This window comes from Peromyscus maniculatus, chromosome 8, assembly GCF_049852395.1.
Source record: "Peromyscus maniculatus bairdii isolate BWxNUB_F1_BW_parent chromosome 8, HU_Pman_BW_mat_3.1, whole genome shotgun sequence".
NCBI classification, from domain to species: domain Eukaryota; kingdom Metazoa; phylum Chordata; class Mammalia; order Rodentia; family Cricetidae; genus Peromyscus; species Peromyscus maniculatus.
Window position 1 is genome coordinate 58,503,961 of NC_134859.1, and position 14,851 is coordinate 58,518,811.

Below are 14,851 nucleotides of genomic sequence, written 5' to 3' on the forward strand. Positions count from 1 at the left end.
TGTCCCCACAAGCACCGGGGACTATAAACTTGGGCTATCTCAGCATCTCTGGCCTCACTTCAGGATCCAACAGTCAACTTTGCTCTGTGCCCTCCCCTAAGCAGGAAGGCCAGACCAAACCTGGCTGCACTGAAGACCTAGTGTGTATGGGGAGTGGGCACAGTTGCCTAGTGAGCTCTGAGCCCCTCTCTGGTACACACATCAAAGGCCAGCGATGGGGGAAGGGGTGTGGCCATGCCAGCTGCCAGTGGTCCGACCCCTTTGATGATGACCTGCCTTCCTCTGGCCCTCAGCTGCCCAGAGCCAGAGAACCCAGCATGGCCATGGTTTCACTGCCCCACCCTTACCACCCATCCGGCCAGCCTTGCCCACATCCCCTGCCATCCCTGTTGTCTCTCCCCAGCCATCTCCTGCCACCTCTCTGGCCCCTGGCTGTCTGTGCTAGGGGCTGCTGACCCTGTCTCACTCTCTCTGGTTCCTGGCATTTCTTTCACTGCAGACCAACTGCCCACTGCCTTTCCCTGTTTTCCTATTGGGTGGTCTTGTCTTTTTGGTATAGATTTATATTAGCATTTTCTACATCACAGGGCTGGATTCCTTGTCATTTTTGTCACTACTGTTCTCGGCCTTCTTTCTCTCCTCCTTGTTTACCCAATTTCACCATTCATGGGCTTCCTGATGTCTAATTTGAGGCTGTCAAATCTTGACTCTTCCTCCACGCCTGGTTCAAGAAAGCCTACTCCAGCCCCAAAGTATAAAAGCATCCTCTTCTATTTCATGTTTGAAACCATTTGGAGAGAGACATCAAACTTCTTCAGCGCTCTACTATGCTAAGGCGTCCCCGTCCCCACCCACCCACCCACGCACCTGCCAGATTAATGCTGTCTCTGCCTTATGCTGCACACGTAAGTACCAAGAAACAACACTTAGTGTCCTCTCTGCTTGCAACAAATGGGCAGAAAGGAGGCTGCTCCACTTGTTTTATTCCACCACATGCTCCGTTATTTTTTGATATATGCATGATGATTGACATTGACCAAGTTTATTCTTCTACTAGCCACTCAGTATAAATATACCCTGAGTATCTGTGCAGGCCCAGTGGTGGTCATTTGAGTAGTTTCCTCCCTCCCTTCCTTCCTTCCTTCCTTCCTTCCTTCCTTCCTTCCTTCCTTCCTTCCTTCCTTCCTTCCTTCCTTCCTTCCTTCCTTCCTCCCTCCCTCCCTCCCTCCCTTCCTCCCTCCCTCCCTTCCTTTCTCCTTCCCTCCCTCCCTCCCTTCCTTCCTCTCTCCTTCCCTCCCTCTCCTTTCCTTCCTCTCCTTTTCTTTGTGTGTGCACACACAAGAAGTGTGTGCGAGAGTGTGTGTAGGTACAAAGAGAGGTCAGGAGTTAATGCTGGGTGTCTTCCTCTATTATTGCTCTCCATCTTATTCTTAGAAATAGGGTCTCTCACTGAACCTGGCGCCGGCCAATTCAGCTAGACAGTGAGCTCCCAGGAGCCAGCTGTGCCCACTCCCCGAGCCCCAGGGTTATGGGAGCACACCACCACACTTGGCTCTTACGCAGGGTCTCATGCTTGCATGGCAAGCACCCTTAGCCAGCGAGCCATCTTTCAGCCTCTCTTTTTCCTTTTGTTTTTTAAATATTTTTAATAATGTGTATGCATGTGTGGTTGTGAAGGTAGGTGTGTGTGTGTGTGTGTGTGTGTGTGTGTGTGTGTGTGTGTGTGTGTGCAGTACCGGAGGCCAGAAGAGGGAAGTTAGATCCCCTGGAACTGGAGTCATAGGTGGTTGAGAGCCACCCTATATGGGAGCTGAGAAGCGCAAGTTGGGTCCTCTGGAAGAGCAGTAAGTACTCTTGACCACTGAGCCATCTTTCCAGGCTCCCCTGATGCCAGGAGGGATCCTCACGTTTGTTTGTCCACATGCTGGGGTTTTTTCTAGCCTGTGTCCTTCCAGACATAAGCTGGGACACAGCAGGGATTTACAGTATCTTGACATTCTGATGCCCAAAGAGGCTTCACCAATTTACACTCCCACCAACAGCTAGGCATCTAGGGCTCCCCGCAGCTGTACTAACACTTGGTATTGTCAGCCTCTTTAATTGTTGCCAATCTATGGGTGTGAAATGGTATCTTGTTGTTTTGTTTTGCATTTCTCTGATTCCTCTGGAGGCCGAGGGATCTCTTCCTCCATTCACTGGCCATTGGTCATGCTCTGGAATGCCTTCACAACCCTTTGCTTATTTTCCTAGCATTGTTGTCTTTCTCTTGTTAGTTTACAGTTTAGGTTTCTCAGTCTTGCTTTGGTTTTTCCCTTCCCCATCTGTAGTTTATTCTGCACCGTGGTTGACATAGTACCCTTTTCCCGGGAGCTACTGGTGAGAGATGTGCCCTCAGCCAGCAAGCACTGGCTCCCCACTCCCTAGGGCCTTGCTTCATGGATCAATCACTGCCTAGTTTGTCCCTTGGCTGCTTTAGTCAGAACGGCCATTGTTTTGACAACTGATAGGGCGAACCCCATTCACTGTTATCTTTCACATTGTTCTTGGCTGTTTGGAGCATTTTCTCTGCCAAATTAACTTTAAAATCACATTGCCAATGTCCCCCAAAAGCCCCTGTGGGGCTTGAATGGTGATCACCGTGAGTTTACAAAACAATTGAAAGTGATCTGTCTGTTTCTCTCTTTTTCTCTGCTCATCTCTTCTCCCCAACACAGAAGGCATCAAGGCCTGGACTCATTCATTCATCAATCTCAGAAGAAGCCCCAGGGGCCCAGCCAGGGGCAGGGCAAGGCACAGGGGGCTGTGAAGGCTCCTAGCTTGGTCTTTGTTTCTAGGGTGAGCATCAGGCTCCACCCTGCACTGGGCCTGGAATTGCCTTGGACCTGAACCACCTCCCTGAAGCAAAGTGAGCTCCAGCAGACCTGTCTGGTTTACCAATGAGCATATGGCTCCTCCCTGTCCTTCAGATTTCCAGGGCTCAGTGACGCAGCAGGAGGAAGGCCTGGGCCTCAGGCCTGGCACTCAAGGCCTTCCTTGGCCTGGTCTCTGCTTTCCTTTCCAGCCATGATACCCTTCTTTTTCTCTCAACACAATCCATTATCTCTGCATCTTTGGATATGGCCCCCTGCCTGTGTCAGCTTCACCATAAGTCATGGTTTCTCAGTCATGTCTGCTAGATTATGTGTCACCTCCTCCAGGAAGACTTCCTGGAACCCATGGACCACAAGGGCCAGTTCCTCTTCAGTGTTCAGCACTTTGGACAGCTTGAAGGCTGTGAGCCTGAAGCTCCTGTCACATCTGACAGGGACAGACAGAAAGCTCTTGAAGAGTTAGTTCTTCTTCCTCCATTGCTCTCCACAGATGCTATCACATGGCTGACTACTAGCCATGAGAAGCTCACTGCCCTCATGAGACAACACAGGCCTTCTTGGGAAGAATGAACAGAAAAGAGGATTTGCTGGACACTGGCCATGCTCCACAGCTGGACATTCATCAACCCAGTTGCTTCTCACAGAGGACCAGCCAGCGTAGGATTATTCCCACTTTAACAAGGAGGAAACTGAGGCTCAGAGAGGTGAAGCACATTTCTCCAGGTCACAAAGCTGAGTGGGCAACAAAGTTGGGATATTCAAACCCAGGACTGTGAAAGTCAAGGGTATTTCCTTTTTTGTTTGTTTGTTTATTGTTTTTTTGAGACAGGTTTCTCTGTGTAGTTTTGGTGCCTGTCCTGGATCTCTCTCTGTAGACCAGGCTGGCTTTGAACTCACAGAGATCCACCTGGCTCTGCCTCCTGAGTGCTGGGATTAAAGGCGTGTGCCACCACCGCCCGGAGAGTATTTCTTAAGAAACTTTGATGTTGAATTGACACTTGCCTTCCTGGGACTTGGATTCAAGGAGTTGACTGGTCATCAAAGAGCAAACTGAGCCAGAAACAGAGTGAGTCAGAGAGTAAGGTTTGCACAGCAAGAGAACTGGGGTGGGATGTGGGGGTGGGGGCAGACTTATTCCCTGTTCCTGACATCCTGCCAGGCTGCTCAGATAGTCAGGTTGGCACACAGGGCTGCAAGTCTTTTGGTCCAGGCCAGTACAGAGGAGACCCTGTCTGCAGGGCTGGTTTATAACTGAATGCAAAGAAAGCTGCTATGGCTTTGCCTTGGAGGCGAAGCTCAGGAGCAGGCCTCGGTCTACAGGAGCACAGACCAGCACTCCCCAAGGGACCTGTACATCGGACACGGGGTGTGTGTGTGTGGTGGGGTGTAAGCAGGAGAACCATGGGGGACCTCACCTGCTGAGGGATGAAAGAGCTCGAGAAGGTGACGGCCGACCAGAAGAAGATGCCACAGCTGAGGATCACCTTCCTATTGAATCGGTCACCCAGGTAGCCGAAGATGGGGGCAGCCACCATGAAGCTGCAGATGAACACTGTGGAGAGAAGAGAGGAGAGCTGGAGGGTGTGCGGGTCCTGGCTAAGGCCAAGTGCAAGGAGCCACAGCTGAGCCTGGATCCAGAGGGAGGAAGCAGCCCTGGGAGGACACCTCCAGCGCCTGGCACACAGAGCAGGCGGGGGGGATGCACGGGATTAGGGGATATGGAGCTCCATCTCTTCTATCCCTCCAGTTTATTCCATGTTCTGTGAGTCGTGGAATACTGGCTCACACAGAGTGCCAGCCCAAGGCTTCCTACCTCACAGATGAGGTCAAGATTCAGAGGGAAAGGCTCCACAGGTCGAAATGGGACCTTTGTCCGCCTAGCCCCGGGGCCTGAGTTCCTCAGGCTTTGCCATTTAGTTTTGCTTGCTTACTTTTTGAGATAAGGTTTCCTAAAGCCCACGCTGGCCAGAACTTTGCTACATAGCCAAGGATGACTTTGAACTTTGGATTTATGTGCTACTGGGGATCAAACCCAGGGCCTCATGTACGCTAGGCAAGCACTCTACCAACTGAGCTACATCCCCAGCCCACATTGTTTTAAGACAATGCAGTGTTTTAAGCTCTCACTATGTAGGCCTGGCTGGCATGGAGCATGCTATGAAAACCAGGCTGGCCTCAAACTCACAGAGTTCTTCCTACCTCTGCCTCCCGACTGCTGGGATTAAAAATGTGCACCACCACCATGCGTGGCCTGCATTACTTTCTATATTATGCTCGAGAGAGGGGCCGGAGAAATGGCTCAGAGGTTAAGGAGCAATTTTTGCTCTTGCAGAAGACTCAGGCTCAGTTCCCAGCACCCACACGGTGGCTCACAACCATCTGTAACTCTACTTCCAGAGGACCTGATGCCCTCTTCTGACCTCTGTAACCATCAAGCACTCATGTAGTGCTTGCACATGTAGAGAAACCTTCACACACATAAAATTAAAAACAACAACAACAACAACAAACTTTTACAAGTACTAAAGAGAAAGAGAGATTCAGGGAGGATAGGGGATCTGATACCTAAGGTCACGCAGCAAATCAGGGCACACTTGAGTCTGGAACTCCAGGTCTTACCATCTGCCAGGTCACTCAGCTGCCTTCACTCCCAGCAGGCTACAGAGACTATCCTGAACACTGGAAACCCCGCCATTCACTTATTCACTCATGCATGTGTGCATTTATTCATTCAGAAAGTAGGGGGAGGGACACATCTTAGTTACTGTCCTATTGTTGTGAAGAGACACTGTGACAAAGGCAACTTATAAAGGAAAACGGGGACTTCCTTACAGGTTTAGCGGGTGAGTCCATGACCCTCACCGTGGGGAGTGTGGCAGCAGGCAGGCAGCCACGACGCTGGAGCAGTAACTGAGAGCTTACATCCTATCCCAAGGATGGAGGCAGAGGGGGAGCTAACTGGGATGGTATAGGCTTTTGAAACCTCAAAGCCCACTCCCATGACACACCTCCTCCAAGACCACACCTCCTAATCCTTCCTAAACAGTCAATTAGGAACCAAACATTCAAATCCATGAGCCTGCGGGGGCCATCCTCATTCAAACCACCATACTTTTGTAAGTTGCATTGGTCCTGGGTCTCTCCACAGCAACAGAATAGTAACTAAGAGAGGGCATCTGCAATGCACTAATGTTAGGTGTCTGGGATTCATGGGTGAATGAACACCAGAGTCCTGCCTGCTTAGGTCTTACATTCTAAGGAAGAAAAACACACAGATAACACAATAGCAGTAATAATTAATAAGCTGTGCAAGAGGGTGAGGAATACTAGGGAGGATCAAAGGGCACGGACAGGAGATTAGAGTCTGGGAAGTTTCGCCTCGGCAAAGGCCTGTGGGAGACAAGGAAACGTTTACAGGTATACTGGGGGAGCAGGCCGGAGTGCACTTAGCATGTCTGAGGGGCAGGAAAGGGGCCAGAGTGTCCGCCGCAAAAGGACAAGGTTGAGAGGCCAGATGGAGTGGGCTCCTCCATGGGGAAGTCAGGAGGGTGCAGAGCAAAGAACTAATGACCTGGTCTTGTTCTGCCAGGACAACAGCATGGTAGAGAGTCAAGTGGGACTTGGAGAGAATGCCACTGTTGGTGGCGGTGGGAGGGGCTTGGCATGCCAGGTGAGATAAAGAGACTCAGGTGAGGCCAGTAGAGGCCAACCACACAGCAAGGCAGCCCCCTGTCTCATGGAAGGCAGTCCCATTGCCAGCTGGCAGATGGCCAGACAACACTGGCCTCTGCCTGCTGGGCTCCTGTGTGCACGGCTTAGCAGCCCCTGGGGAGGCAGCATTTAAGAGGGAGGAAGAATGGAAAGAGGAGGGCCCTGAGCAAGGCAAAGGGGCTGTGTAGAGGAACAGGAAGGATCCTTCTCACTGCTGGACTTGGAAACACAGGACAGAGGACCTGGTAATTCAGGTCTGTAACTTAGGCTTTGAGCAGAATCAGTCCATCGGCCTCAAAGACATCCTGTCCAGGGTTCAAGCCCAGCTCTGCATCTTCTGAGCTAGGACCCTTCGCCAGGTCACATCTCTGTCCCCGCTTCATTGGTGTGTTGGTAAATGTGCAAAGACAGGTTCTCTAAAAAGGGTCAGAGGAGGGGCCCATGATGCCTGGAGATTGTGCATCTCCATAGTATAAACACTCCCACCTAGCTGAGGCCAAGCCACCAAAGAGACATAAAGCTCAGCACTCAGTACCTTCCCAATCACAGGCGTTTCCACCATTCAGTTAGAAGGAGTTTACCTCAAGCACGCTGATAATAGCCTGATGTAGGAAAGTAATTAGGAAGTGATGACTCCTGAGCATTTATCAGCTTCTTTTAATACAAATCACTCAGTTGTAAGTTTATATAATTTAGTTCTGAACAATGGCTGTGTCTAACAAGCAGCTCACACAATTCCTAAAAATTTAACAATCGGCTCTCATGAGCCAGTCTGAGCCAGCTCTCCACGCCAACTTCCTCATCTGTAAAATGAAGATAAAAATAGCTGCTGCTCTGGGTGGCTTGAGTATTGGATGAGGCAGTGCGGGGGAAGGTGCTTCACGCCCTGCCCGGCTGGGTCAACAAGGCTCTGTTTACATTAGCCAGGGCCAATATTATTTCCTTACATCTACAGAAAGAATGCTTTCTTGTTAGCCCCGCCTCTCCAAGACCTGCCCGAGATCAGATCAGGATGTGGACAAGGAAAAGCTTAGTTGCAAAGGGCTTACACGTGTTTAGGGGAAGAGGAACAACTGCCTTCTGTATGCCTGTCTGAGCTGGGTGGGGAGTGGGCAGAGAAAATCAGAGTAGGAGATGCACAGCTCAATGTATTTAAAGCCTGGGAATCAGTAGGGAGCACCAAATCCTGGTGACGTCAAAGCAGGTAATAAAACGTGCCTAGGAGTTCACCATGAGGATGACACTTTATACATATACATATATATATATATATATATATATATACATGTATATGTATATATATAAAACACTTTATATGTGTGTATCACATATATACATGTCTCTCTATATATAAACCTTATCTATTATGTAAATTTTAAGTCTTCTAATCATATTGTGTGATGGTTAATGAAGTATGATGCTTATTGTTGTCAATAAGCCTGCAGTTGTCAATGATGGATCGCTTATTACAGGCCAGGCCCTGGATATACTCTTGGCATATGCATTCATTATCTCAGTCAAATTCTTGCTATAACTTCATTTTACAGAGGAGACAACCCGGCTAAAAGAAGTTATGTCACATGGCAAGTGTGTGGCTGAGCCAGAATTAAATCTCAGTTTACCCGTCTTTAAAGCCCTTGCTCTAAATTACATCACTTGCTGCTGGACTAGGAAGAAGATGGTCCCCACAGACGACCCTGAGGTCAGAGAATGTTCAGGGTGTACTGGGACAGCAGGAGATGGGTCAGGCTGTAGTCTGAGAAGGGCATGGAGGGAGACAGGTCCCTAGACACCAGGACTGGGCTTGCATTCTGAGCCATAGCATGACCCCACCCCACCTCTGTGAGGAGGAACGCTTGGAAACGCTCCCACTGGATGACTGGAGGAACCTGAAGCAGGCACCCAGGCCTTGGTCATACCGCACTGTCATCAACAGGCCAGCCTTCTGGCTCTCCCATCCTGACTTTTTGCTCGTGCAGTGGGCAGGAACACCAGGGCTGGTAGGCTTCTGTAAGCAGTGCACCTGTTCCCACCTGCCAGTCCAGCCTGCCACTCCCCCAAACTCCTCCACTCCATCAAAAAACTTGAGCCCTACTTTTCTGTACCCACATAACTGCTGGGGCCACTGAGGCCCTAAGGGGTAGTGGAACACACCCTGAATAACATAGCAAGCTGGGACCTCAGTGCCTTCCCCATAGGAACAAAGGAATCCAGGGTCAGGAATGTGTCGGGTCATCTTTGAAGTCTCATCCCTCAGACTCCTCCTAGCCCTCAGGAGCATCACTGGCCAGTGGCAGGCCTTGCACACTGTCAGGATAGGGACGGGAGGAACAGCCCAGGCAAAGGCCTGGACAGTGAACTATGTCCCTTGGGAACAATGGGCACTGAGAGGCTTACAAAGCCATCAGGCTGCTCTGCTGGAAATAAAGACCAGCAACAGCTAGAAGCTTCCGGTGCCTTCCACTCCTGCCCCATGGTCTTTGTGGGAGGAGAGCTTTCAGACCAGACTGGCTGCCCCGCCCCCAACCTCAATATAGGCAGAGTGGCTTTCCCGGCAGTTCCCGCATACACGAGGACATCCTGTGGCCAGGGTGTGGGGAAGACCTCACTCAGCTCACGCTTGCTGAGCCCACAGGTCTGGGACAATGGAGCTGTAGGGCAAGGAGCCAGGCAGAGGGGGCAGGGTACCGGGGCTACTGCTGATGGGAGGAGTCTAGCTCGGTATCGGAACTCAGGCGCCAAGCTACACTCTCTCTCCTTCACAGAGCTGGCTCAAGGCCATCAGGAAAAATGGAAGGGAGCCTGGGAGAGGGGTGCCAGGCATCATGGATGATGCATGTAACCCTAGCACTCAAGAGACTGAAGCAGGAGGATTGCATGCTTGAGACCAATTTGAGGTACATGGTAGGTTCAAGGCCAGTCTGGGATACATAGCAAGACTTTGTTTCAAAGTAAAATGAAAAGTGCTTAGGACATAGCTCAGTGGCAGAGCACTTATCTAGTAAGTGCTAGGTCCTGGGTTTGATCACCAGTACCACAAAAGAAAAAACAAGACAGATGGGTGGCTGAATGACATGTCTGAGGTGTCATCTATTTCCTGTGGCTGACACAGAGCTCATGTGCTAACATCTAGAAGGTGGGAGCAAGCCTCACAGGGAATCTGCATGACAACCACAGCCCTATCTATGGTAGGAGATGCCACTCTCGCTATACGTGGGGCCTGCCTGACCAGAGAAAGTGGCATCAGAGTAGGAGATGGCAAGGTGGTTGCCAGGGGAGTCACTGAGGCTGTGGAGTCTACCTCCTGCCCCTGCCTGGCCTGGCTGAACCAGGGCTATGTTTCCCAAGTCCAAATTCCAGCTGGCTGCTATTTCAAGAAGACACACAACCCTCCACATCCTGTGGGCAGGGAGGAGACTCAGACAGATGTGGGCAGCCTCTGCCATCCAGGCACAACCCAGGCCACCCTAGCCGATGGATGGGGTAGACACAGGGCACACATGGCTCCTCTGGTGGCATCTGGGATCCCTCCACATTCAGCCCCTCAGGCAGGAAGAATCCACCACTGCTCTCTTTACACTCCACTCTGGACAGGAAGCCGGCGCTGGCCTCTCCAGCCACAGGTGGGTGGCTTCTTGGGCCTCCTTTGGACAGCAGGCCCTGGAACAGTGGCTGTGGAGCTGCTCAGCTTTGCCTGTGGAACTTAAGTCTGCTGAAGCAGAGCATGCTGCTGGGCTGATCAAGATGGAAAAGGAGCGAGACACTGTCTGGTTTCAGTCTGAGCCATCTCTTCCTCTAACCCTACCCCATCCTGGCACTTCCTGTGGCCCCACAAACTCAAGCCCTGAGTAGCCCCCAGCCTCCTCTGCCATCCATTGTTGCACTAGGCAACAGTGTGAACACGTTGATGCATACAACTTCAGGGACTGCCCTGCTCTCACGCCTGCCTTCTCCCTACTGCTTCAAGACAAAGCCAGGAACCTTAGCCCAGTCTTCAAGCCCTTCACAGGAATGTCCTACTGATTCTTCTGCCTCCTCTTCCTCCATTCTCCCCATACCGAAGCTCACACTGACCAATTACAGGTCACAAAGGCCAGGTGACATCACAAACAACCATCACACCCACTGTCCCTTCCCTGTGTTGCATGGACACTGATTCCCTCAGATCTATTTTCTAATTTGTTTATTTTCTCTTCAACTAGACTCATCAATGTATCTAACTGTCACCTTATTTTACACCAAATTTTTTTTTTAACTTCTAGTAGTTTCAGGTATTTTAAACATCTTCCTGTTCTCTTTTCAATGTGTGCTATTCTTTTTTTTTTCAAGACAGGATTTCTCTGTGAAACGGCCCTGGCTGTCCTGGAACTCACTTTGTAGAGCAGGCTGGCCTCGAACTCACAATGATCCACCTGCCTCTGCCTCCTGAGGGCTGGAATTAAAGGTATGTGCCACCACCACTGCCTGGCATTTGCTATTCTTTTTATATATATCATGACTTCCTTTAAACTTTAAAACTAAGCATTCCTAGGGCTTTTTTTTTTTTTTTTGAGACAGGGTCTCACTCTAGCTCAGGCTATCCTGGAATTTGTTCTGTAGCCCAGGCTAGTCCTAAACTCATAGTAATCCCCTTGCCTTGGCTTGGGGATGTCAGGTGTGAGCTACCATGCCTAGCTAATTATACCTATTTCTACAATCCTTTAAAAACTAGGCTATTCTCTGTAGTTCTTCAAGCTGTTTCCAGGACCTGCTTCTCACAAAGATGAGTTGCCTGTGGCCTCTATTTTTTTCCCCTGGTGCTGACGATGGAGCCTAAGGCCTTGAACCTGTGAGGCAAGCACTCCATTACATCACATACTCATCACATTCTCTGCCCTACTGTGTGTGCTATTCATTTTTTTTTTTTTTAATCCTGGTGTGATCAGACACCAGACGGCCTGGGAATTGAACCCGGGTCCTCTAGAGCATCAGGCACTATTCGTTTTGGATGTGGATTTGTCTTCAGGGAGAGCTGTCACTTGTGTCCACGCCGTCTCGACATCATGAAGGCTTCCCTAAAGAGTCCCTTGGATTTGCTTTTGCTGGGGTCCCTGGAAACAGATGGCTTCCACGGAAAAAGGAGTAAGCAGCAGGCCTGAGGGTGCCAGGGCTGGCAGCCGGCTCTCTGCAGAAAGTCAGAGGCAGGCAGGAAACATCTGCCTGGAATGGGAACACGACCAGTCGAGCCGTCGGCCAGCCTAGACAAGCTTGGGATCAGGAGCCTGCCTGAGTTCTGAGGGAAAACTGAGTCAGCCTCGTGACCCTGGAAGCCCAAGCCAGCAGTGGCCTGAGCTTCGGGTAAAAACTCCTTCCCCAGCCTGGAAGATGACCAGCAGCGCACCCAGGAAGCTACAGAACCAGCACTTGGGGGAAGCCCGTGGTGCTAGTCTGCTTTTGCGCACGTTTGAAATTTTGTGAAAATGTCGTTACGAACACTGCCAAGGGCCCAGCACACACAACTGCCCCTGGTGCTCTGAAGCACCTGGCCGCAGCTCCATCTCCCAGTCCAGCTTTTGACTGCAGCTCTTTGCTTCTGGCACCTGGGAATTCCCTGTTAGCTTTCAAGTACAGCTATGTAATTTAAACGGGTTTTCTCTGCATATTTCTCCCAGCTAGGAGAGCGAGGTGTGTGTGTGGGTGGGAGCAGGGGTGGAGGGGGAGATGGGGCTCTGACATCTACTGACAAACTGACCAGATGTCCTTTCCCATGAATGAAAAAGCCCCGCTGAAATAGTCCCTCTTCTGGGAAGCCTTTCCCACCCGCCACCAGCCACAGCTAGGCGCACACTCAGCCCATCTCTCTCCAGGCTCCACACTGAACCCTGGACCTGAGCTGTAACTGAATGGCCTTTTCTGCTACCACTGACGGTGGGGGACTCTGCTTGCTAGAAGGGCCTGAGCGTGAACAACACCCAGCCCAGGGCATGCCAAGCAACAGCTTCAGTAGCTGCTGTCCCTTCCGGTGTGAGCTATGGAGGCTCCCCCGATGGCTAGAGTTCTACTGTGGGCTGCCACGGAAGCCAAGCTGAGCCAGCAGCACTGTACAAGGGGATGCTGACAGTGGACCCCTTCCCAGGGGCTAACAGGAAGGGCAGGCCCAAGCCAAACCCTCTATCTCCTCACAATCCTCCCAGCCCCAAAGCCCTTGGAGCCCACAAATAAACTGTTCTCAGCCCTGGCCCTTTGATCCAGGCAAGCAGCAACACTTCACTGGCGCCCTCCACCAGCTCCGACCTTATCAGGCTCAGCGGAGAGACAGGTGCCCGGGGCACAGGCCAATTAGGTGCCTTGCTCTGGTGCCCACTGAGTCACATCCTGGTTGAGCTTGCCCAGCTTCTTAGCTGAAATGGCCAACAGGGTGAGGACACTGCGGGGAGCCATCCCAGCTGCATCACAGTAAACAGCAGGGTGAAGGCCATGGGGCAAGGACTCACGAGACTCTGAGAAGGCTGGGAGTTCTCATCTGTGGGGACACTGGGATGCCAGACACTCGAACTCCAAGAGCCAAGAGGGCAGCAGCATGCAGCGGCAGGGTCCCTCTGCCTCAAGTCCTCACTCAGCAAGTTGCTCCCCTCCCTTGGCCCACCTCTTTCACCAGCAAGAGAACTTGGCAAAGGGAGCCCGTAGGGTTCTGGAACAATCAAAGGAGACCATATTTGTGGGGTCCACTTCCAGCCAGGTCCCTGGAGATCAGTAGGGAACCATGCGCCCTCTTATGAAGAGAGAATCCAACCTGGAAGGTACTTGCTGAAGGAATCAGGGCCTGACCTCCTACATTCTCTGGAACTGGTACCTCCCATCCCCCCAAGAGGTCAGGTAGGACTGACCACACTCAGGGTAGTTGAAGGAAGCTGGCGTACAACCTCCCTCCAGATCACCAGCAAGGCTAGGACCAGAGGGATAAGGTTCATCCAGGTTCCTGGGGACTCAGGGACCATGTGTGGTAGGGGCCAGGGTCTAGGAGAGCTGTGCAGTGTACTCTTCCCATACCACCACTGGCCAGGACCCCTTCCTCTGGGTGACCACTGTGCACAGAGCAGGACAGCCCAGCCAGGGAGGCCAGGAAGCAGAAAGAAAGGCCTGGGCTCATGGCTTGGGTGGAGGCCACAGCTGTTGGGGTAGAATTCTGACCACTATGTGGACATGAGACCACACAGCCTTGCCCCTCCTTAGTTAAGTGTCACTTGTTAAGAAGGAGTCCTACAGCCAGTAAATAGATCTCTCTCTGAGCCAGAGACCCTATCCAGGATCTTTGCTCAGGGACAAGGAGCTGGGTGCTCTCTGAGGGGCCTGGGCAGGTGCTGCGTGCCATGGCAGTGTCATTCTGGGAGCTCTAGGGGCCATTGTGCATACGGAATGCCACCTAGACAGGTCAGGCAGGTTCCAAGGCAGATTCCCTCCACCCCCACCCTCCCAGAACAGCTAGGCTGGGGAAGGGTTCATGGGCTGGAATGCAAAACCAGAGAGAGCTCTCCCACACACCAGCCTGCCTAGGGTTCACAGCCAGATGAACTCCAGGCCCAGAGACAGGCTGGAGTCATTACAACAAGGTTGGAGCCCAGTCAAGACCAGACATCCTGGGATCCCATACTGGACTGAGTTTCCAGCAGACCTTCAAGAGCCAGCTTAGGCCATGGTGGTAATAGCCAAAGCTAGGCCAGGGAGCCAAGAGTACAGATCCTACAGGCCCCTGAAGGGTAGGGCAAGGAAGAGGGAGACATGGTCTCTGTCTCCAGACAGGAAACTGAGAGGCTAGGGCAGCTGCACAGTGGCTTCCCCCATAGCCTCTGTTGTATTTGCCACAGCCCAGAAGACCTTAGGTCCTGCCTCTGATGGCCCATGGGGAGGCCGGGATCCTAGGAAGGAGAGGCAGGAACCCTCAGGCCAAGCCTAGACAGGACCCAGGACCTCAGAGTCCCTCAGAAGCTGACAGGTGGTGGCATCCCTTGTCATTCAAGAGCTGATTCCTAAATGGATCAGAATGAAGGCGTGGAGGGAGGTGCAGTGACAGGAACAGGGACTGAGGCTCCGCTGGCATCACCCACATCACTGGCTCCCTTTTTACCAAGTGGGCCAAGACACTGGGTACCGCTGATATCTTAGAACCCCAAAGAAGGGTCCCCTTGGTGGGCTTTGGCTCCGACCCTGTGCTCTCCGTTGTCTCTACACCCACTTGGGATAGGTGCGTGTATTCTGGTTTACAAGAAAAGAAGCTGGGCCTTAGAAGGATA

At 51.7% G+C, this 14,851-nt stretch overlaps 1 protein-coding gene across 2 annotated transcripts in view; it reads right to left on the reverse strand.

Moving 5' to 3' along the window:
• The window catches only part of Spns2 (SPNS lysolipid transporter 2, sphingosine-1-phosphate), a 37,943-nt gene that overhangs the window by 7,988 nt on the left and 15,104 nt on the right, over nt 1-14,851 (reverse strand). For both annotated transcript variants that reach the window (XR_006074722.2, XM_076542839.1), the window contains exon 3: nt 4,286-4,422. Coding sequence is in view for 1 of the 2 variants with exons in the window: in XM_076542839.1 (XP_076398954.1) it covers nt 4,286-4,422 (137 nt within the window). In the remaining variant the exon portion in view is untranslated. The remainder of the gene's footprint in view (nt 1-4,285; nt 4,423-14,851) is intronic.